Source organism: Loxodonta africana, chromosome 19 (assembly GCF_030014295.1).
Source record: "Loxodonta africana isolate mLoxAfr1 chromosome 19, mLoxAfr1.hap2, whole genome shotgun sequence".
In the NCBI taxonomy this organism is placed as follows: domain Eukaryota; kingdom Metazoa; phylum Chordata; class Mammalia; order Proboscidea; family Elephantidae; genus Loxodonta; species Loxodonta africana.
The window spans coordinates 17,118,103-17,140,916 of record NC_087360.1 but is presented as its reverse complement, the minus strand read 5'-3'; the positions used below and the strand labels follow the sequence as shown (position 1 = coordinate 17,140,916).

Genomic DNA, 22,814 nt, shown 5'->3' with positions numbered 1-22,814 from the left:
AGCCCCCTCCCTGCCCCCCCCCCCCCAACAGTGGATGGTGGAAGAATTTTAGTGTGCCTCCTTAGAGACTCAGGGCTGTACATTCTCCCTGGGAATTCTAGAGTTCAGCGTCAAATATAACAAGGTGGTCCATCTTCTCTTCAACACATGCTACTATTGAGATTGAGGGTGCAGGCCATGTCCTCCGGGTTTGATCCACCTTAAAGGGCCTTAGGCTTTCCCTCTGTGTGTGCAGGGTGAGCGCTTCTTTAGCAAAGAGTGTGGAGTTGCAAAGGTGCAGGACTCCTGGTTCTTCTTTCATTGTACAGGATCCTGTTTTCCCTCCTCCATTGACCTGTTGCCACCTGCCTCTCATAGTTTTGCCAAGTGGCATTGGGAATTTTCAGACTAGTAGAATCCCATCCTGCTCTGACTACAGGCATTTTTTTTTTTTATTGTGCTCTAAGTGAAAGTTTACAAATCAAGTCAGTCTCTCACAAAAATTTATATGCGCCTTGCTATGTATGTACTCCTAGTTGCTCTCCCCCTAATGAAACAGCACACTCCTTCTCTCTACCCTGTGTTCCCCATGTCCATTCAGCCAGCTTCTGTCCCCCTCTGCCTTCTCATCTCCCCTCCAGACAGGAGCTGCCTAAATAGTCTCCTGTGTCTACTTGAGCCAAGAAGCTTACTCCTCACCAGTATCATTTTCTATCTTATAGTCCAGTCCAATTCCTGTCCAAAGAGTTGGCTTTGGGAATGGTTCCAGTCTTGGACCAACAGAAGGTCTGGAGACCATGACCTCCGGGGTCCTTCTAGTCTCAGTCAGACCATTAAGTCTGGTCTTTTTATGAAAATTTGAGGTTTGCATCCCACTGCTCTCCTTGACTGCAGGCATTTTAATAAGACAGCAAGGCATTGTGCTCACGAGCAGCAACTTTGCAGCCAGACTGCCTGGGTTAGAATGGCAGCCTCAGCATTCTTAGCTATGTGATATTTGCTCAGCTACTTAATCTCTCAGCACCACAGTTTTCTTATCTGGGTTGTTATGAAGATGAAATGAGTTAACACAGTACCTGTGTTACAAGTAAGTACTACCTTTGCTATTATGTCATCATTGTCCTCATCATCATCACTAGACGGAGAGCACAGCCATGGTTTTGGCTACTACTGACTTGTTAAGAGCTCCTTGATCTAGATCATCAACCCAGACTTTTCTCTTAAGCTCCTGACCCATTGTCCCAGTAGACCTTAGACATGTCCACTTGGATGTCTCACATGAATTTCAAGCTCAACAGAACTTCTTCATCTTTCTCCTCAAACTGGCTCTTCCTCTCATGTTCCCTCTTGCAGCTAATGGTCTCATCATCTGTCTATTTCATGTGTCCCAAATCCCAGGAGTCCTCTCTTTTGTTCCCTGCCCCACCTTGATAATTCGACTGAATCTTCTTCATTCTCGAGGCTAAATCTTTTGCAAACTTTTCTTCTCTTCCGAAGCCCTGGTGGCATAGTAGTTAAGAGCTATGGCTGCTGACCAAAAGGCCGGCGGTTCGAGCCTACCAGTAGCTCCTTGGAAACCCTATGGGGCAGTTCTCCTCTGTCCTATAGGGTCACTGTGAGTTGGAATCAACTCGACGGCAGTGGGTTTTGTTTTATTTTTTGTTTTTCTTCTCTTCAGGCCTATGGCCTTTGGGACTTGGATGTCACCTTTTCTAGGGATCCTTCTCTGACCCTCTGAAGCTGGATTGGATGTCTCCTTTATATCCCCCACAGCCTTCTCTGCTAACCATATCACCTTGTTTACTTCTTAGCAGTCCCTGTTAGACAGTGAGCTGAGGTCAGCCAACATCTCTTATTTGCTTGGTATCCCCAATGCCTGACACAGTGTCTGCTTCCTAAGACGACCTTGTCAGTGTTTCTTAGGTCAGTAAACAAACGTGCCATGGTCTTTTTCACCTCCATACCTTTGGATGTCTTCTCCTGCCTAGAATTTTCTTTCTGCTCTTCTTTGGTGGGTTTGCTCCTGTAAATTCTTCAACACACAAATCCAGAATTACCTCCTCTGCCCCTCTACACCATTTCCACTACATCCCTACATGTCCTGACCATTGTACTTGACTACAGTGGTAATGGTTGGCCTTCATTTTCTCTACCCAACTTGTAGAGAATGACTTACATCTCTGTAGTCCTTTTTGCACATATGTTGCAAGTCAGGGCTGGTTTATACATACAGCCTCTTACATGTATGTTCTCATTCCTGTTGATTTTTGAGACTCATGGAAACCAGACCTGTTTTATTGTGTTTTTCCTTTCCCTTCTGCTGGGTGCTGAAAATTTGACTCCAGGACCAAGTTTAAGATGCAGGTTGAGTAGCAGGTCATGTTTTGGCCTTCTCTTCACCTACGGTCACCTGGGCATTTGTCTCTTTCTCTCAGGTCAGTTTAGAGCATGAGGAGCAGAAACTGGAGCTAAAGCGCCAGCTCACAGAGTTGCAGCTCTCCCTTCAAGAGCGTGAGTCCCAGCTCACGGCCCTCCAGGCCGCCCGGGCAGCCCTGGAGAGCCAGCTTCGCCAGGCGAAGACAGAGCTGGAGGAGACGACAGCAGAAGCAGAAGAAGAAATCCAGGCGCTCACGGTAGGTCCAGAGATCGGTACCTTCAGGTTGCTGGTGGCCTCAGCTAAGACAAGTGAAGTTCCAAGGATATTTGCTTACTCTTAGACAGTTTAAATAGGAAAAATAATAATCCACAGAGGTGTGCATTGGGCAGGAGATTGGCTTCCATTGGCTTCTCCTTTATTGGAATTAGTAGATTAGATCAGTTGTAATATCCAAGTTTCCTTAATATCTTGAAAACTTCTTCCTTTAATTTTGTACCTTCCCTCTTTTTAAAATAATCAACATTGTATTTTAAATTTCAGTTTCAGCCAAAGTTTGTTTACTGGGTGTTTTACTTCAGTTTTCAATAATTACTTAAAAAAAAAAAAGAAACCAAATCTTGTGTCTTAGTCTTCCTCCCGTATCTATATTTTTGGGGTGGGTGAACCTCATTTGTATCACTTTCTTTTAACAGCTGTAGATTCTGCTTCATGGCTTTTGTATGCACCTGGGTACGCTCTGGATGGAAACTATTGCTTTGCATAGACGTTTTTTCTTAACAAGGGCACTAGGCCTCCTAATGTTTCTGAGAGACTAGCTTACTCAGCTGGAGGGTGGTCTCCAGGTGGGAGTAACTTAGAGGGTATCACTGAATGGGGTCTGAAAACATGATCATGTCTGGCCATTTTCCCAGAGCTGCCTAACAAAACTCACAAGAGTCACATATAAAATGCCATCTTACCAACTTACAGTGGGAAATGTGGTGCCAAGTGGACGGGAATGCTCTGGGTGGCTTTTTTCCCCTTTGGAGAAGTCTACTTAGAAATCCACTGGCGCCCTTGTGGAGCAGTAGTTAAAGTGCTCAGCTACAAACCAAAAAGGTCGGCAGTCCGAACACACCAGCCTCTCTGTGGGAGAAAATACCTGACGATCTGCTTCTGTAAAGATTTATAGCCTTAGAAACCCTAGAGGGCAGTTCTGCTGTGTCCTGTAGAGTCACTATGAGTTGGAATCCACTCAACGGCAATGGGCTCTTTTGGGTTATACTTAGAAATCCAGATCACAGTTGGAGGGTTGGCTGGTGGACCCAGACTCGGAGCATGGAAAGCTGAATGAGTTTTAATGGCCAGTGCCGTCCAAGTGCAGACATTTCAAACAGTAATGTGCTGTACCTGCCAAATGGATGGCACACTCCTGCCTGCTGGTCAGGGTACCCGCTCCTGTGGGCAGGACACAATGCAGCTGATTGGATTTAGTGCGTTTGAAATAAGGTACCTAAACAGGTGCCTCCGTCACTCTGATTCATTTTGGATGCTGTCCCCACCTTCATCAGCGGACATCTCTAAACATCATCTAAATATCGGAGAGTGGGGCTACTCCTAGAGATGGCCAACCACATTTATTGCTTATGATTTTCCCGGTTTAAAAATAATACTTTAAAAACTACTTTCATTTTTAGAAGTTATCCTGTTATTGGGTTCAGAGATGCCATTATCTGATCCAAATTGGGAACATGATCTGACTTTGCCAGAGTCCTAACGGGACCAGTCAGGGACACGGTGGCTTCCATGATTCTGGGGGTACAGAATAACTCATATATGCAGGGTACTCATGCATTCTTGATTTTCTAGGACTGAACCCAGTTTCAGATATTGATTGCAATGTTGAGTTCCATCATCTCGAATAGAGCACTCATGATTAAATGATGCCATCTGACCCCAGTATTTGTTCCAGAAAAAAAGTAGTCACCATATCCTCTCTCTCTCTTTTTTTCTCTTATTAAAAAATTAATACACAAATTATTTCGTGCCATTGGTTGCAATCCCCTCAATATGTCAGCACTCTCCCCTGGGTTCCCTGTTTCCATTTGTCTGGTTTTCCTATCCCTTCCTATCTTCTGGTCTTTGCTTTTGGGCAGGTGTCACCCATTTGGTCTCGTATACTTGATTGATCTAAGAAGCACATTCCTCATGTGTGTTATTGTTTGTTTTATAGGCCTGTCTAATCTTTGGCTGAAAGGTGAACCTAGGGAGTATCTCCAGTTATGAGTTAGAGGGGTGTCCAAGAGTCATAGCCTTGGGGGTACGATATCTCTTTATACTTTGTCTGGTTTCAAGATGGATTGAAAGTAGTTTAGAGAGAAATTAAACAATATAGCAAGATAAAATAAGGAAAGGCAAAGAGAAGATAAGGCTAGAAGGAAAAAAAAAAAAGGAGCCAGGAATGAAATTAATAGGGTGAGCCAAGAAGGCTTATATACTTGCTGGGGTTGGGCGGGTGGGTGGGAAGGGAGGCAGACAGATAGCTTTTCTAAGCTGCTAAAGGGAGACAACTAAATTTCAACCAATATTATATTTAATGCACTATATATTAATATTTTCCCCAAGCTCTGAAAGAAAGGGAAGGAGATGTCAGTAATTTAATCCATATTTAATGAGCCCTCAATATGTGCCTGGAGCTGTGTCTTAAAACTTTTCTCCCCAGGGAATTGTCCTGTAATTCCTCAAATCCATTTACCTTGGAGTAGCAAAGAAGGGCACATTTATCTAGCTGCTCTGTTAGCATCCAGAGGGAGGATGGTGACCATGTATCTTATCCTGCCTCATGTGGAAGGAGGAGGATATAAAATAGAGCATGTGTCACCGCTGTTTATCTGTGGGGAAATTAGTCCTTTAGATCCTGTGTTGCTGCTGGTGAGAATGTGCTGTGTCTAATGGCTGCCGGAAGCCTTGCATAGCAGCGAGTCACGACTTCATTTAGTCAGATGAGATCACTGCCTCAAAGGATCTTCTTTAAAAATAAAAAAATAAAAACACAAACCTCCCCAGGTCTAGAAACCAGGCTTCTCCCACTCTTGCAGGTGGAAAGGTGCGTGGAAAACAGGGCCTTTTCAAAATGATGGCAGAAAAGCACCTTCTGTCAAACAGCAGTCGTGCGGGACTTAAAACTCCAGATCGATTTGTTTTCAGTGCAGCTTTGTGGCTGTGGCTCTCCCGCCCCCTTTCAATTGTGTCTCATAAACCTGGTTGCAGACAGCATGTGGTTGTTGCCTGAGTGGCTTTGTTGAATTTGTTCTGAAGAGTGCATTTTCTGAGAAAAAGAGAAAATGGTCACAAATGCAGTACTCTGTCATTGTCTGAGGCCCAAGCTCAGACGCAACACAAGCATCCATCAAATTAAATCAGCTGGATCAAAAATGATCTCCTAGGAGGTTTGTGAGCCTTACAGCAGGCTGTTTTATCAATAAAAGGAATAGTCAAACGAGCTATTATGGCTTAATTCTTTTTTTTTTTTTTTTTGGTTTTGTAAGGTGTTTTTTACTGTGCTCTAAGTGGAAGTTTACAAATCAAGTCAGTCTCTCATACAAAAACCCATATACACCCTGCTACACGCTAATTTCTCTCCCCTCAATGAGACAGCACACTTCTTCCCCCCACTGTCTTTTCGTGTTCATTCTGCCAGCCTCTGACCCCCTCTGCCCTCTCATCTCCCCTCCAGACAGGAGACGCCAGCATAGTCTCATGTGTCCACCTGATCCAAGAAGCTCACTCCTCACCAGCATCATTCTCTGTCTGATTGTCCAGTCCAATCCCTGTCTGAAGAGCTGAATGGCTTAATTCTTAAGAAGCACCTATCTCCTAGCCTGGGAAGGCAGGAGTTACCCTGTTTGCCCTCTGTCCCTGAGCCAAAATAGATGGAGCACTGTTCAATGGAAGCTCCCGCTTGAAGAAACTTGGCCAGGGCAGCTGGGAAGCCATTGCAGGCCTTCCTAATGCTTTCCTTTTTCCCACTAGCACTTTAACCATTCTGTTATTTGTGTTTGCAGAGAAATTCACTGGCCCTTAAAAGCTAAGATTGAATCAAAGTGGAAGGGAAGTCAGTTTTAACAGAGAAGGCAAATTGAAACAAAAAGCCACGTTTTTCAGATACTTCAGTACCTATTGATGGAAGAGCGAATTTTCAGCTAGGACTTGACATTCAGGAACTTCGTCCAAGGGGAAGAATTTGAGCCTGCCTCCTCTGCAGGACACAGATGTGTGATGTCATGTAGGCGTTCTTCTGAAGGAGACCCACGGCAGAGGCACAGCATGTATGCCCTGTACACCGGCCAGGCTTCACGCACACGATTTATGTCCCTGTCCTCATGTTCTTTTACTGATTTAGTCAGGTGACTAATGTAGAATCATCAAGAATTTAAAACTAGAGACACTAATGAAAGAGCTCTTCTTCCAGCAGAGCTTGATTATGGAATCCTAAAGTCACCTCTTTTGACCTGGTAAAATCATTATTCAATGCATGCTCTCATATTTTTACATAAATATCAAACCCTGTATTTAATTAGCGAGCCTTTGGTGTGATCACCAAGATGTGAAATCAGGGCACATAGGATAATAAACTGGTTGCTGTTGAGCTGACTTTGACTCACAGCGACCCTATAGGGCAGAGTGGAACCGCCTCATAGAGTTGCCAAGGAATGCCTGATAGATTCAAACTGCCGAGCTTTTTGGTTAGCAGCCATAGCACTTAACCACTACTCAACCAGGGAAACTGGTAATTTCTACCCTGCCCTGTAGGGTTGCTATGAGTTGGAATCCACTCTATGGCAATGGGTTTTTTTTTAGGGTAATAATCTTGCTTGTTGATGTGCTGCCTTCACATGGAAAGGAACGAGTGCTAGAAGCCCAGGTGTCCTGGAATCTTGACCCTGGAGTCCAGAAGGTAGCAAGACAGCTAAGCACTGGTTTCCTTTCCTCACCTTTGCAGGCATTTTCTCTCATCAAGGTGGCATTTGCCATCCTCTTTTCTTTCTTTTGTTGCTTTCTTTAAAATTAATAAAGGCATAAATACTCCCAAAAGAGAGTATCTGTTTGGTCTTCAGCAAAGCTGGCTGTAACCTGACCCTTCCACCTTGTTACCATCCACTCCCTAGGTTAGTGGTTCTCATAGTGAGGTACGCAGACCACTGGGGGTTCCCAAGGTAGAACTTGTTTTCATAATACTATGATATTATTTGCTGTTTTTCACTGTGATGACATTTTCTCTGATGATACAAAAGCAGCATTACTATTATTTGAGAAGAAATAAAAAATCAATACATATTTGAAAAGTATCTCAGTTTTAATTTCTAAATGTGGGTAGATATAACCCATATAAGCAAAATCTCTTTAGGGTCTTCAGTAGTTTTTAAGAGTGTAAATATTTCCAGTATAGTACCCAATACCTAATTTACACTCCAATTATTTAATTAAGAGAATCCACAGCTTGTCTTCTGTATTTCACTATCCTTGTATGTACTATTGTATGACTTCACTTTTATATGTGTTTTATAATTTATTTCAAAGAAATGTAAAATGTTTTTTTTTTTTTGCCATTATCAATAATTGTTAAATGCTCATAGTATTTCTGGAGCCCTGGTGGTGCAGTGATAAAGAGCTTGGCTGCTAACCATAACGTCGGCAGTTCAAATCCACCAGGCACTCCTTGAAAACCCTATGAGGCAGTTCTGCTCTGTCCTAGAGGGTCGCTATGAATTGGAATCAACTCAACAGCAATGGGTTTGGTTTTGGGTTTTTTAATAGTATTTCTATCAGGCACAGCAGAGTCAGCTTTACATTTTGTGTTCATACTTCATAATCAATAATAAATTAAAAGCCATAATAACTGTATATCATTACACCTTCAAAGAGAATTGCTGTTTAATGTATTGAAATGATTCAAAGGCTCCATAATGGTTCATTTTTATGGAAATGATTCAGTATTACTGATTGAAATTGTGGATTCCAGTGGGACAGTTAAACAAGTTTTAAATGGTGTAGTGTTATCGAGAAACTTTGCTATTAAGAAACTGGAATATTATAAAAAATTGGAACTGGGGCTTCTTTCCCCAAGTCCAGGCCAGTGGACTTTTTTTTTGACCACCACTTATGCTAGGAAGGCGTTGACTTCAATCTCAGCTTCCTATTTCTGTCTTTCAGATATTTCACACCAAATAGTCATCTAGAACAAAGGTGGGCAAACTATAGCCAGACGGCCAAACTGGGTCTACTACTTGTTTTTTTTTTTTTAATTTTTATTGTGCTTTAACTGAAAGTTTACAAATCAGTTCAGTCTCTCACATATAAACTTATATATACCTTACTACGTACTCCCACTTACTCTCCCCCCAATGAGTCAGCCCACTCCCTCCTTCCAGTCTCTCCTTCGTGACCGTTTTGCCAGTTTCTAACCCCTTCTACCTTCCCCTCTCCTCTCCAGTCAGGAGATGCCAACATAGTCTCAAGTGTCCACCTGATGCAAGTAGCTCAGTCCTCATCAGCATCTCTCTCCAACCCACTGTCCAGTCCAATCCATGTCTGATGAGTTGGCTTTGGGAATAGTTCCTGTCCTGGGCCAACAGAAGGTTTGGGAACCATGACTGCCAGGGTCCTTCTAGTCTCAGTCAGAACATTAAGTCTGGTCTTCCTATGAGAACTTGGGGTCTACACCCTACTGTTCTCCTGCTCCCTTAGGGGTTCTCTGTTGTGTTCTCTGTCAGGGCAGTCGTTGGTTGTGGCTGGGCACCATCTAGTTCTTCTGGTCTCAGGATGATGTAGTTCCTAGTTCATGTGGCCCTTTCTGTCTCTTGGAACTGCCTGTTTTTTGTAAATAAAGTTTTGTTGGAACACAGCCATTTGTGTATTATTTAGGTATTGCCCATGGCTGCTTTTGGGCTATGAGGACAGAGTTGAGTAATTGTGACAGATACTATATGACCCACAAAGCCAGAAATACTTACTATCTGGCCTTTGAAAGAAAAGGCTTGCTGATCCCTGATCTAGTGTTTATTAACACAAAGGTTTTATTTTTCTTCTAGGGAGAATTCTTGCACTTTGTTAATGGTGATTATCGAATGCCTTTGAGGAGGTTGGGTGGTCCTTGGTGCCAGGTCACAAAGAAGGGGCTACTGCTTTGGCACAGATGAGATTGTGACAGTGGTGCAGATAGCCACATTCCTTCTTTGAGCAAATCATATTTTTAACCCATTAAACTATCAAGTCTCTCTTATTCTTGCTGGGCAAAAAGCAAGTTGATTTTTGGAAAAAAAAATATGTTCTATAAAATGAGTCCCAGAAGATATGGGCTAATTGTTTGGGAAGTTAGTTCTAAATTACAGCTTTTTATATATCAATCTGTCTGGCAGTCTGTGCAACTATCCAATTATGTTTTGTTTTACCATTTTTTCAGTTCTCTTTATTCCTTTGTGTAGATCCAGATTTCTGGTTATCATTTTTCTTCTGCCTAGATGACTTTAGCATTTCTTATAGTACAGGTTGGTTGGTGACACATTCCTTCAGTTTTTGTGTGACTGAATTTTTGAAAGAAATTTTTGCTGGGTATAGAATTCTAGGTTGACTTTTCTTACTTTTCTTTTTAAAGTACTTTAAAGATGTTGCTCCACTGTCTTCTAGCTTGCTTTTTTTTTTTTTAAGGAGAAATCTGTATTTCTTATCTTTCTGTCTCTACATGTAATTTTTCTTTTTCTCTGGCTGGTTTTAAGATTTTATCTTTGTTAGTGGTTTTAACCTGTTTGATTGTGATACACTTTGGCTAAATTTTCTTTGTGTTTCTTTTGTTTGCTCTTAAAACAGAAATCAGATCATGTCACTCCCTTTCTTTAAATCCTTAATTGGCTTCCAGTTAATTGCATTTTGAACAAAACCCAAATTCTTCACTCAACCTACAATATTCTTGTTCTTTGCCTAGCTGTCCTCCATCATCTTGAGCCACTTTTTCTCCTCTCTTGCTGTACACTAGTCAAATGATTTTTCAGAAGTTTTTTGACCACAACTCAGAGAAGAATTCATTTTACTTTGTGGTCAAATACAGCAGAGCATGTATACTGTGTTTCATTGATAGTAAGGAATCTGAAATCAGGGTGCATTTTACAGCCAGTGACATTTCATAGTCTAATGGACAGCACTTTTTCTTTCTCAGTGTTACGTAAAATAATGATAGGTCCTACAATAGACAGCAACTTAATTTTGATGAATTATGGTATCTGAAACAAAAGTTTCCTACAACAGTGTTTACCTTTACTACCCAAGGTACATTTTTATGACTTCTATTCTATCTTGTTTATTCTGTTTCATTGGCTAAAGCAAGGAAACACTCTCACTTTGCTGTTGTGACACAGCTTGAAGTTTGAAAAACTCTGCTGTAGCCACACTGTTTTTTGCTGCTCATCAAATTCACCAAACCCTATCCTGCCTCAAGGTTTTGGAAATTCTGTTCCCTCAGCCCTTTCAGAGAGGCTGTCTTTGACCACAACACCTAAGTAAGTTTCTGTCTACTCCCCCTTATTCTTTTTTCCTGGGCCATACTTCTCCATAGCATTTCTCAGAGTTTATAGTCATGAGCTTATTTATTTTCTGTCTTCCCTCATCAGGATGAAGGCGGAGGCCATTATTTCTTTATCCTCACACAGCATCTGGTATATAGTATGTGCTCAAAAAATATTTGTCGACTTAATGAGTGTTGCTGTTTCTAGGTTAGCTCTACCTCGGAAAAAGCGGTCAATGTTGGGTTTTCTGGATTTCAGCAATTTTTGATTAGGAAAAAAGTCCCCACTTTGTCCTGTATGTATATCCGTATATGTATCCATGTGTGTATCCGTGTGTGTGTGTGTATATCTGTCTGTCTGTCTCAGGGAGTAGGTCACTTGGAGGGAAGAAGGATTTCTCCTCTTTTCAGAACAGGGTATAAGACAAATGAAGAAGCATAAACACTTCATCCTTTGTGGTCGTGTGTTTGTTTTCTTTTCTCCTATTAGTCCCTAGGTGTTATATAAATGTTAAATATATTTGTACAGGTAAATAGTTACCTATTTTTAACACAGCAATCATGTGCTCCTGTAACTTTATTTCTGATGTTGGGGATGACTTGATTTATTAGTTCCTTGAAAAACAGATGCTCAGGCTGCTGCAAAAGCATTCTTTGCTTTCTAGGCAAATTGCTGTTCTCTGTATTTGACCCGTAGCATGTAGAATTGTTTTCTACCCTATGAAAAATTTATAATCAACTTCTTACCTTTTAGGCACATAGAGATGAAATCCAGCGCAAATTTGATGCTCTCCGTAACAGCTGTACTGTGAGTATTAACCAAAGATGATTAAAATAACATGAAACTAAAACCGAGAAGGAAATGGGGACATCTCTTTATAATATTGGCGATTGATTTTTGATACGCGCTTTCAGCCCGAAGCAGTTGATGTGGTCAAACTGATTTGGACTTTGTGAACCCTAGATAACCTCAGTTTCTTGGGTTTCTGCTAATTTTTAAAAATTAAAACCATTCTTCATGTTTGGAGGAGGAGGACAGTTGGAATGGTCAAAATGATTTGCTCTGCAGAACTGCTGATAGATTTCAGTAGCTGCAACACAAGTCCCAAGTCAGCTCCCTGCCCCTGCCCCAAAGTTAGAGGTTCCGAGCCGGCCTGAGCCAGAGGTTGTCCAGTTGCCAGGGACAGTTACATCTGCAAGGCTTCTCTGGCCTCTGCCTCTGCAGAAGGGAAACAGCAAACAGACACTTTAACTTACTAACATGCAAATTCAGCGTCTACGATGCTTCGGGAGATGTTGTTTATATTGAGAAAGTAAATTCTGCGAGCATCATTAATGGGTTATATAATAGGGTAGGATCCTTGGAAACTCCATCTATTTTTGATCTTGCCAGAGAATGAAATAGACCCCTATTCATGAAGATGAGGATATTATCTTTAGTTATGGTTCCAATTGTTTGCTTTCGTTCTTTCGTATGTGTTATTACCTTGTTAATTTTTCGTGCTCTTGTCCCTGCTTGTGTTATTTGCGTCTGTGGTTTTCCAGAAGCTTCCCCGTCCCACCCCCATGTACATATTTTCTTTTCTTGTAACAAACTCTTTATTTCCTCTTTAGTTACTATACGTGGGGATGTTACGTCCTGCTAGTATATGCTTTTCTTCCTCCTTCATTTAGATATAACATAGATACAGTAAAGTAAGTACATAAAGTACCTCAATCTTAAATACATAGCTTGATGAAATTTTTACATGTACAGAAAGCTACAACCTAGATCAAGATGTAGAATATTTTCATCCCACAGAAGGCTCCCTCATGTCCACTTCTTATCACCATTGCCCCTCCCCTGAAAAGGTAACCACTTTTCTGACCTCTGTCACCATAGATTTGTTTTGCCTGTTCTTGAGCTTCATACAAATGGAATCATTGAGTATGTACTCCTCTGGGTTTGGCTTCTTTCGTTTAACATTGTCTGTGGGGTTTATACACGTTGTTATGTCTGTCAATAATTTGTTCTTTTTCATTACTGTGGAGTATTCCAGTGTATGAATAGACCGACATTTGTTTATCCATTCTCCTGTTGATGGACCTTTAGATTGTTTCCATGTGGGACTGTTAAGAATAAAGCTATTAGGAAACATTTGTACATCTGGTAGAAGTCTTCTGGTGTCTATAAGCACTGATTTCTGACGAGCATGTACTTAAGACTGGAATTGCAGGTCATGAGTTGTGCCTATGTTTGCCTCTAGTTGGCACCTGGCTGGCTGTTTTTTGGTTTCTAATGCCTATGGCTGAATTATGGGGCCTTGATGATACAGTGGTTAAGAGCTACAGCTGGTAACCAAGAGGTTAGCAGTTCGAATCCACCAGTCGCTCCTTGGAAACCCTATGGGGTAGTTCTATTCTGTCCTGTAGGGTTGCTATGAGTCAGAATCAACTCGACAGCAACGGGTTTTTTTTTATGTTTCGATGGCTGAATCAGGGAGGGCAGTCCCACCTTAGAAATGTCTGCTGATTTCCTCCGCGTTTCCTTGAGGAGTTGGTGGATTCTGTTCCTGTACTCTTCTGCCCTAGTTTTTTATTTCTTATTGTCTTGGTTTCTAATTTTAAACATAAGAATTGCGCCTGTATTACATACATGCTCATAAATGATGACTGAATCAAATATAGATGACTATATGTCTGATTTTTTTGTATCACTCTTTTTTACCAAAATAAACCTGAATGTATTTTAAATGTGTACGTAAGTAATCCTGTTCCGTTTACCTGGAGTTCTCTTTTCTCCTTTTTAGTCTTTTGGCATAAAAGCTTAAAAAAAAAAATGTTTTTTTTTGTTTTTTACAGCTTTATTGAGGTATAATTGATGTACAATAAGCTGATGAATTTTGACATGTGCATACATACCTGTGACACCATCAAAACAATCAAAATAATGAACATAACTGTCACCCCCAAAAGTTCCCTTGTGTCCCTTTGTAATCCTCTCCCTTTTTTTTTAAATTGAAAGTTTAGTTTTAATGGCCTATACCACTATGTATAGTCCCTGGGTGGTGTAAGTAGTTAAGTGCTGACTGCTAGCTGAAAGGTTGGCGATTCAAGCCGACTCAGACATGCCTAGGAAAACAAGCCCAGTGATAAGCTTCCAAAAGGTCATAGCCTTGAAAACCCCATAGAGCACAGTTCTACTCGGCACACGTCAGGTCGTCATGAGTTGTAATGAACTAGATGGCAACTAATAACACCACCACTGTGTAGAACTAATTTGGTTTCTTTCTTAATGTATATAACTTTTATACTCTCCTTATACCTCAAATTTGCTTTTTCTGGAACAGTGGCTTTTAATCTCGCTTTCTTAAGTTCTGCCATTCTGAGGAGAAGCCTCTGAGGGGCCTCCCCAAGTGGGAGGGTGAGCCTGAAAGGGTGACCGTCCCTCCCCACATTTTGGCTAGGGAAGCTGTGTGGCTTAGTGGTCCAAGCCATGGGCTATAGAGTCTGGCAGACTAGGTTCAGATTCCAAATCGGCCTGTTAGTAACCTACGTGAGATTATCCTCCTAAGGCTCTGTTTCTATATCTGTAAAATGGGGGATGACATTGTATAATTTCAATATAAATTGATGGTAAGAAGCATAATTAGTTTGATAACTGCTGTTTAGGGTCTGGGTGAGGAAAGGAAGACCACTTCTTAGTTCTAACCTACATTCAAATTTCAGAAATGGTAAAATGTGGTTTGGTAATAATCCCTGCCTTGTGGTGGCTGTGAGACTTAGATAAGGCAGTGAAAGCAAAGTGCCTGCACAGGGCCTGGCACCTAGAAAGTGCTAAACAATGCTGGTTACTATTACTACAGGGAGGCCTGTGAAAGCTGGAACTCGACAGGACTGCCTTGTCTTTCCAGGTCTTGTAAGGTTTCTGCCTTTGACAGGGTGCAGTCTTAACACTTTTCTATAGCTCTCTATTAGTGGAAAATATTTGTGTTTTCCTTCTCTCATAGGTTTCTACCTTACACAGGTTCTGGCTTTTGCAGGTTTACTGTATTATCCTTTTGGGCTTATAACACATTCCTTTGTCCAGAAAACTGTTCTGCTACTTTAAGAAGTTTGAAAAACATTGCTTTAGAAAACAGTGGGAATAGCCTCAATCATACTTTTGCAAGTTCAAAGGCTACTTTAAAGACACTTTGGTAGAGTGTGAGAGACGTTCCTTTCTTTGTAGATCTGCTTCCAGTCATCTCTGGTAGGGGATATCACCTTCATTACTGGTGAAAACTCCCATAATAACCCAATTGATAGGAGCCCCCAGATAGCAGCTTGGAGAAATCTCACGAACAGCAAGATCTTCAAGCTCAGATCCTTTCTGTATTTTGAAGAGATTTAAAAAAAGGATTTGATTCAATCTGGCACCTCAAACCCTACCTAAGTCTGTTTTGGAGGGGAGTTGGTGGGCAAACATATGACACAGTTTTAATTATGAATCAATCTGTCAGCTATAAGATTAAAAATAAATAATATGCAAATAGCCGCCTTCAAGAAAGAGCTAGGCATTAAAATAGGACTTTGGTCGTGTGTCTTTCTAGCCTGATGCTCATTATTTGACTGGTTTCGTTACCCCCAGCATGTTATTGGACATTTACCTGGTTTCATCTCCTGTACTGGTCCCCTGTTAGGTACGAGAGGTTAACATCTACCTCTTAGAACCATGAGCTTTGCACAGCAGCCTTGAGAAGACAACAGATAATCCCAACAGAGATTTTTTTTTTGACACTGAAAGCAGATCATTTTTTATATCCCTGTTTTTTCTTAGAACTGCACCAAGATCTCTTATCTCTAAAAACAGTCTGTAAGAAAGCCCTGCTGGCTACCTGTATTACGAAGCTTTCGCCCTCATCTTTCTCACTGCTGAGACAGAATCAGCTTTTTCCGTTTATCTTTTTTGCCCTTTCTCCGTAGGACTGAAAGATTAAGCAGACACATAATGTAGCAAACAGATCAGTTGTCCCTGGTGTGGAGAGAATAGAACCGTGGCCACAAAATGGTCCTAAGAATTCTCCTTGCATATTACTTGGTTCAAAATCAAGAAGCATTATCCTGAATGGTAGCGCTACCTCCTGCCGTCGTTTGGGGTGTCCAGGCCCTGAAAATAACATTAAATAAACGCTTCTTTCCCTATATTAGGGGGGCAGTAGAATGTAGGGGCTAAGAGAGTAGATTCAGGAGCCAAAGTGCCTAGGTTCAAATCCTGGCTTGGTTACTTTATTTTCTTGACCTTGTGCAAGTTTCTTAGCCTCTTTGTTGCCCCAATTTCCACATGTATAAAATGGGAATAAAATAATACCTATTTCAAAGAATGGTCGGGAAGATTGCCCTATCTATCTATATGTCATCTGTCTCTCTGTCTGTTTGCCTGTCTTTCTGTGTACCTGTCATCCATCTATCATCTGTCTCTTTGTCTGTCTACCTGTCTGTCTATCTATCTAATTTTTTAACCATGGAATAATTAGTTTACTGCCTGTGTCTCAAGTCATGTTCACTATCTGTAAACTCAGTAATGTGTGTGTGGGTTGGTATGTCTAACACTTAATACCAGAACCCTAGCAACTCAAAAAACAGTATCACAAATGAAACAGATCATGGCTTGAGCAGACAGAATACATAAAAAGCCCAAATGAGTTAAAATGCTTTAAGTCCCCATGTTGGTGCTTCACACAGACACACAATCCTCTTGTCAAACGGGCAAAATAGAGACGATGACCTAATATAGAACTAGCAGTCACAAACTGGAAATAGAAATCAGAGACCCAAGGCCCCTTGAGAGGCTGACGATTACAGGGAAATAGAGGGACCCTTCTTACTCCGCTGGGCACGTCTCCATTGAAGTGAGAAGAAATTGTCTTGACACCCATTGACTTTTTTCAAGTGTTTCTTTTTCAGTGCTTTGTAATCTAATTTTGGGAGAAGGAGAAGAGGTGGCAGAAATGGGCTCGTAATAAACTACATTTGTTTTTCTTCATGAAACAGAGAAAGGAAATGGGTTCCTAAAAGCTTAAATCTGTCTTCAAATGATAAATTATTTCAGCAATGTGTATATTATTATGTGAATAGATGTTTTGGTAGTTCTGTTTGCTCCCCTACCTGCTCCCCGAGAGGGCCAATTTTTATTCCTTGCATTTTATATGATAAGGTGGAATAGTATGCAAGAAAAATTAAAAAAAAAAAATTGCTGTTGAGCTGATTCCAACTTATAGTGACCCTATAGGACAGAGTAGAACTGCCCCATAGAGTTCCCACGGAGCGCCTGGTGGGTTTGAACTGCGGACCTTTTGATTAGCAGCTGTAGCGCTTAACCACTCTGCCAGCAGGGTTTCCAAAAAATAAAAACAGGTAGTGAATTTAAAAAATAGTATTTATTTCCATGTCACAGATGGAGAAGCCAACCCAGCAAAGTTCAAGGTGGCTTATGTGGGCTCCTGGGTCAGTATTCTTGCAAAGGTAGGACCAGAAACCATTTTATAGCACAGCTGCTAGGCTAGTTGCCTCAGTTTTTTGTTTCTCTTTGGGGAAGGTGTAGAAGGAAACAAACACGGTTGTTAAATGGAGCCTTTCACCATCTAGGATGGAAATCTATCATAAGGATTGGAGTTACAACATATAGAAGGGAGATCAGTTGAACTAGTCATGTCACCAAAGGCAATACAGGGATTCCTATGAGGCATAACTACCTGCTAGGAGTGACAAACTTGTAAAATTTTTTTTTTCTATTTTTCCCTGATAAAGAAGGAGTCTTAGCTAAGAACCTAGCCAGATAACCTTTATTCACCCTCTTGTAGCTGACAGTGTATCTCAAACCAGGACATTAGGAATTAACATGGCTTTAACATTAAACAAATAAATTACTAACCTGCTTACTACATTAAAAGGTTATCAGCTCAGTTAACAAAATGAAAATCTGGGTTTTCTGAGCTACGTTGAACAAATGTACTTAATTGATATTCTTTAATTCTGTGTGCTTGGGAAGGTTTTTTTTTTTTTTGATTATCAAAGGGAGTTAAATAGGGGATTCGTTGTAGAAACAATGGCAACATTTCATAAGCTAAATCTACTCTAGTTTTGGAAATTGGAAACAATTAATAATCGTAGGCTTAAGAGCATTTCCTTTTAATTTACTTCTTTTTTGTTTCATAAAATTTAATTTACTGCCTGTGTGCCTCATTCCAACTATTATTAGAAAATTACCCTTCAGCTTCTAAAGTATTAGATATAAAAGCTCTCTGTAAGAGTTGATACTGAACCTCAGCCAAGAGCATAGGAAGGCTGGATGCACTGAAATTGAGGCCATTCTACCACTAAAGAGGGGAGTAATTTAGCAAAACCGGATTAAATCTCTCTGAATAAAGTGACAGTCTCATCTCCGTGCTTTCCCATTTTCTGATAGCTAAGTGTAGTAAAAACCATTAAAGGGGTGCTATAGCACAGTATTGTATTCTCAGGATTATTCTGAGCTTCCCTGAAGTTTTTCTTTGCCTGTGTTGCGTGAAATTAAATTTATTGTCTGTGATTTTATTAAAATAACTTAGTGTCCTTCACTGTCAGCCTTCCTTGATAAGAACTTCATTTTGCTTTTTAAGGCTGTGAATATCTCCAATTATAACATCCTATAGATGGTGCCACGGGCATTTTTAGATTAATTAGCTGATTCTGATACCAGTGTCTTTATCATTCCTCTTTCCTCAGCTTGCATTTTCTGCATTATGTTATCATCCTTGACCTCATTCGAAGCTGTCCCTCCGTGACAGCGGTCACTTTTGGTTCCTTTGCATTTGCCATATTGTCCAGGCGAATCTGAGACATGCCTCTTTTTTTTTTCCCCCAACACAGCGTGAGCGTTAGAGCTAAGCGGGTAGGAGTGTGAGCTTGGTGTTGGCTCTCAAGGATAGATATGCAAACTCCTGAGCTCCACGTTGATTGCTGAGTGTCACTTAGGTTGAAAAATCGATGGCTTATTTACAAACAACTTGCTTAGCGTGTAACCAAGTTCCATTCTTCTTTCAGGTAATCACAGACCTGGAGGAGCAGCTGACTCAGCTGACAGAGGACAACGCTGAGCTCAACAACCAAAACTTCTACCTGTCCAAACAACTTGACGAGGCTTCTGGCGCCAACGATGAGATAGCGCAGCTCCGAAGTGAAGTGGACCATCTCCGCCGTGAAATCACCGAGCGGGAGATGCAGCTTACCAGCCAGAAGCAAGTAAGGAGGGTAGAGGATGTCACGAGCTTCCTGGAGGACTTTGATCCCTTCGGAGTGTACAGGGGGTGCCTGGTGCACGGCACTGGGTGGGGCAAACAGTCAGTGTGCTCGGCTGCTAACCGAAAGTTTAGTGACTCAAGACCACCCAAAGGCACCTCAGGAGAAAGGCCTGGTGATCTATTTCTGAAAAATCAGCCATTAAAAACCCTGTGGAGCACAGCTTTACCCTGGCACATATGAGGTCGCCATGAGTCGATGGCAGCTGGTGGTGGTGGTGGTGGTGGCCTGGTGCAACTCTCCCGAGGCTTCCAAAAATGAGCCTGTCCAGTAAATAGGCTCTTTCTACAATTATTGATGTGTTTTGAAGGCTTTGGGGTTTTCAAAATGGCTTTTAAAAGTATGTATTCTTTCTTAACTTTGATTTTGGGGATTAACTTTAAACTCGAAAAATTAAAAATAGCATGCTCTGGGAGGCCAGTATGTGCCACCTTTTTTTATATGTGCCAAGTTTTGAAACTAGGTCTCTTCCCTCCGGCCTTGCTCTGGGTTCTGCCCAGACATGGGCCTCCATCCATTCTCTTCCAGCCCTCTTGGGCTGTAGAAGACAAAGATAAACTGTATTTCAGGTTCTAGTTAGAAGCTTGTGCTTTTCTGAAATTGAGCCAACAAGAGTAGCATCCAGGAAATCCTCACTTGGTACAAGGCACAACTCAGTGGTGCTAATTTGCAGACGATGGAGGCCCTGAAAACCACGTGCACGATGCTGGAGGAACAGGTCATGGATCTGGAAGCCCTGAACGATGAGTTGCTGGAAAAGGAGCGGCAGTGGGAGGCGTGGAGGAGCGTCCTTGGTGATGAGAAATCCCAGTTTGAGTGTCGGGTTCGAGAGTTACAGAGGATGTTGGACACCGAAAAGCAGAGCAGGTGGGGCTTCTTGTCTGTAGGAAGGCAATGGCAGGTGACTGCAGCTGGATCCACCTGTGAACAGGGTGACCACCTGTCCCAGCTTGCCTGGGACCAGGAGGTTTCCTGGATGTCAGACACCCAGTGCTGAAACCAGGAACATCTTGGGCAAACAGGAATGAATTGGTCACCCTAGTTGTGAATATGGACGGTGTCACTTGGATTCTGAGACAGTAGCTGATGTCCGTTTACATTGTGCTGAGGCATGAGAGCCAGAGCACAGCAAATATCCCAGTGTTTTCTTTGCAGAAATATTTTTATCTGATTTCCTATAACTATGACCATATAGCAAGGTTGTCATCATTTAGTCCTGGTCATACATAATGCTTGTCTTCCCTCTACACGAAGGTTTTATCAGCCTAGGCACTATTGACATTTTGAGCCAATTAATGGTTGCGGAGGCTGTCCTTCCTGTCCTGTAGGTTGTTGAGCAGCATCCCTGGCCTCTCCTCACTAGATACCAGTAGCACCTCCCTCCCAGTTGTAGCATCCTAAAATGTCTCCAGACATTGGCCAACGTCTCCTGGGAGGGGGTGGGGGAGGAAGGCAAAGCCGCCTCGAGAACCACTGCTCTGCAAGAATAGTTTTTCACTTTTATTGTAGGAAATAGTAATCATACCTTCAGGCGCTGTCAGCTCTCAGCGTCTCCACTGTTGTTTCCACAGTTCCAGAGCTCCCTTCTCCCCAGGGCTAGGACTCCGCACCTTGTATTCTGCACAGCCTCAGGGGTGCCGTCCATATTGAAGACATAGATTTGAATTGAAGATTTATTACTGAATTATTTTACAAATTATTTTAAAGCTCATGGCAGGGAAGTGTTTGTTCTAATGAAATCGGTATACTAGGGCAGTTTTCAACAGACAGAAATTTGTCTCAAAGCAGGGGTGGGTGCCTTTTCCCTATTTGCACAGAGTCACCATATGGGCTGATGGCAGCCCCATCACCCCATGTCTGCATAACTGAATGGTATCTACCCTTCGTATCCTCACTAATATCAGCTTCCGCTGAAGCTTACTTTCCTGGATACTCTGCCCTCCTTAAGCAGGATAAAAGGCACGGCTTTGGGTTGGTGAACTGTGTCAGACTAATTTTGGTGCCTCTCACATTTACTTGGTCATGGTAGACTCACATACATGTGTTGGATGAATAATCTATGCTAAACTCAGTTGACTAGAAAGTATTAGAGGCAAAAGATGAAAATCCTCAAATTTCAGGAGAAACTAGTAGAAATATTCCCTTTTTGGGCATCTTCCCACTCAGGGTATTTGCCCATGTGATGAGCGGCTGTGTTAGACTCCTCTTCCCTGCTTCTCTCTGTTAACTGTTGGTCTTCCCCTGGTCCTCGCTGTAAATTTTGGCTGCTCTCACACCGGCCCCCTCCCTTGCTCTCCCCAAGTACAGCTCCTATCCCAGCTGTTCCTAGGATCCTTCTGAGACAGTTTTTGGGGTAGGAATCTGGCTTCAGCATCAAGAATTACATACGGAAGGTGTAATTATGGGTGTGCTTACGGCAACATTTCATGTCTACTTTGAGGGATAATTGTGAAGGATCTTGGCTTTCATTTCCTTTTGTTTTTTTCTTGTTTCAGTATTGCGCAGGATACTGAGATGACTAAGATATAATCCACAGTCCTTGTCCTCAAGAGGCAAAGAGTCTAGTGGAGGAGATAAATTTTGCATTAAAATGTTTGTCACCTAGAGAGAGGAATGTATTTATGCTTTGGGGATACAGAGCAAGGAGAGGTTACTTCTGAGAGGAGGAATTGGGAAAGGTTTTATGGAGAACACGGCCTTCGAGTTAAGCCTTGGAGGTTGAATACGCTTTGAGTATACAGAGTAAGGAAGGAGAGTATTCTCTGTGGAGGAGGTCGTATAAGCAAAGTTGTGAAAGTGGGAAAACATAATGCATAAATGGGGAGGTGGAGTGATTTTTCCACTTCCCATCTTGTTTTTCTTTTCTTTAAATTTATTTGTGGTTCAGTGGTAGAATTCTCACCTTCCATATGGCAGACCTGGGTTCAGTTCCCAGGCAAGGCACCTCACGTGCAGCCACCACTCATCTATCAGTGGGGCCTTATGTGTTGCTATGATGCTGAACAGGTTTCAGTGGCGCTTCTAGACTAAGATGGACAAGGAAGAAAGGCCTGGTGATCTACTTCCAAAAATCAGCCTATTAAAACCCTGTAATCATAATGATCTGATCTCGTGCATGGGGTCACCATGAATTGGGCCTACTCAATGACTACTAACAACAATGCAAACTTATGTACAGATACATTCATCAGAGTCAAGTTTCCGTTTCCTCAGCACCCAGAACACTTCTTACATGAAATGTTTTTCCAAATGGTCCCTCCCATGGTACTTTGTGCCCCATGATCCATCAGTGGGATGGGGCACACCTTCCATTTCTGCTCCATGGAAAGGTGGGACAGTCTTGACTCATCCTATTTAGCCCAGTTGGATTTGGAAATGCTTTTTTTCCCCTTCAGTCATTCCAAGTGAGTATTCATAGGAACTTTACCTTTTAGGGGTATTTTTACACAAGGCCTAAAGTGGGTCAAATCTTTGCTCTATAAACTGTCGAAAAAGAAGACATAATCTGGAACTGGGAATCAGAGTTGGGCATCAGTGCACAGCCTGTTTGGTTGGCTTAGAGATGGGTAGCTTCCCTCCTGCAGCTTGGTGGTGGTGGGCCTTCTCAAGTCAGGCCTGTGTTTT

The 22,814-nt window shown here is 41.9% G+C and overlaps 1 protein-coding gene across 6 annotated transcripts in view; it reads left to right on the top strand.

The window, feature by feature from the left end:
- Nucleotides 1-22,814, top strand: part of CIT (citron rho-interacting serine/threonine kinase) — a 174,344-nt gene that overhangs the window by 114,983 nt on the left and 36,547 nt on the right. For 5 of the 6 annotated variants that reach the window (XM_023559453.2, XM_010598934.3, XM_010598933.3 and 2 more), the window contains 4 exons: nt 2,415-2,612; nt 11,647-11,700; nt 18,936-19,133; nt 19,864-20,057. In XM_023559453.2, coding sequence (XP_023415221.1) covers nt 2,415-2,612; nt 11,647-11,700; nt 18,936-19,133; nt 19,864-20,057 — 644 coding nt within the window. The remainder of the gene's footprint in view (nt 1-2,414; nt 2,613-11,646; nt 11,701-18,935; nt 19,134-19,863; nt 20,058-22,814) is intronic. The other variant, XM_010598935.3, reaches the window with a different exon arrangement.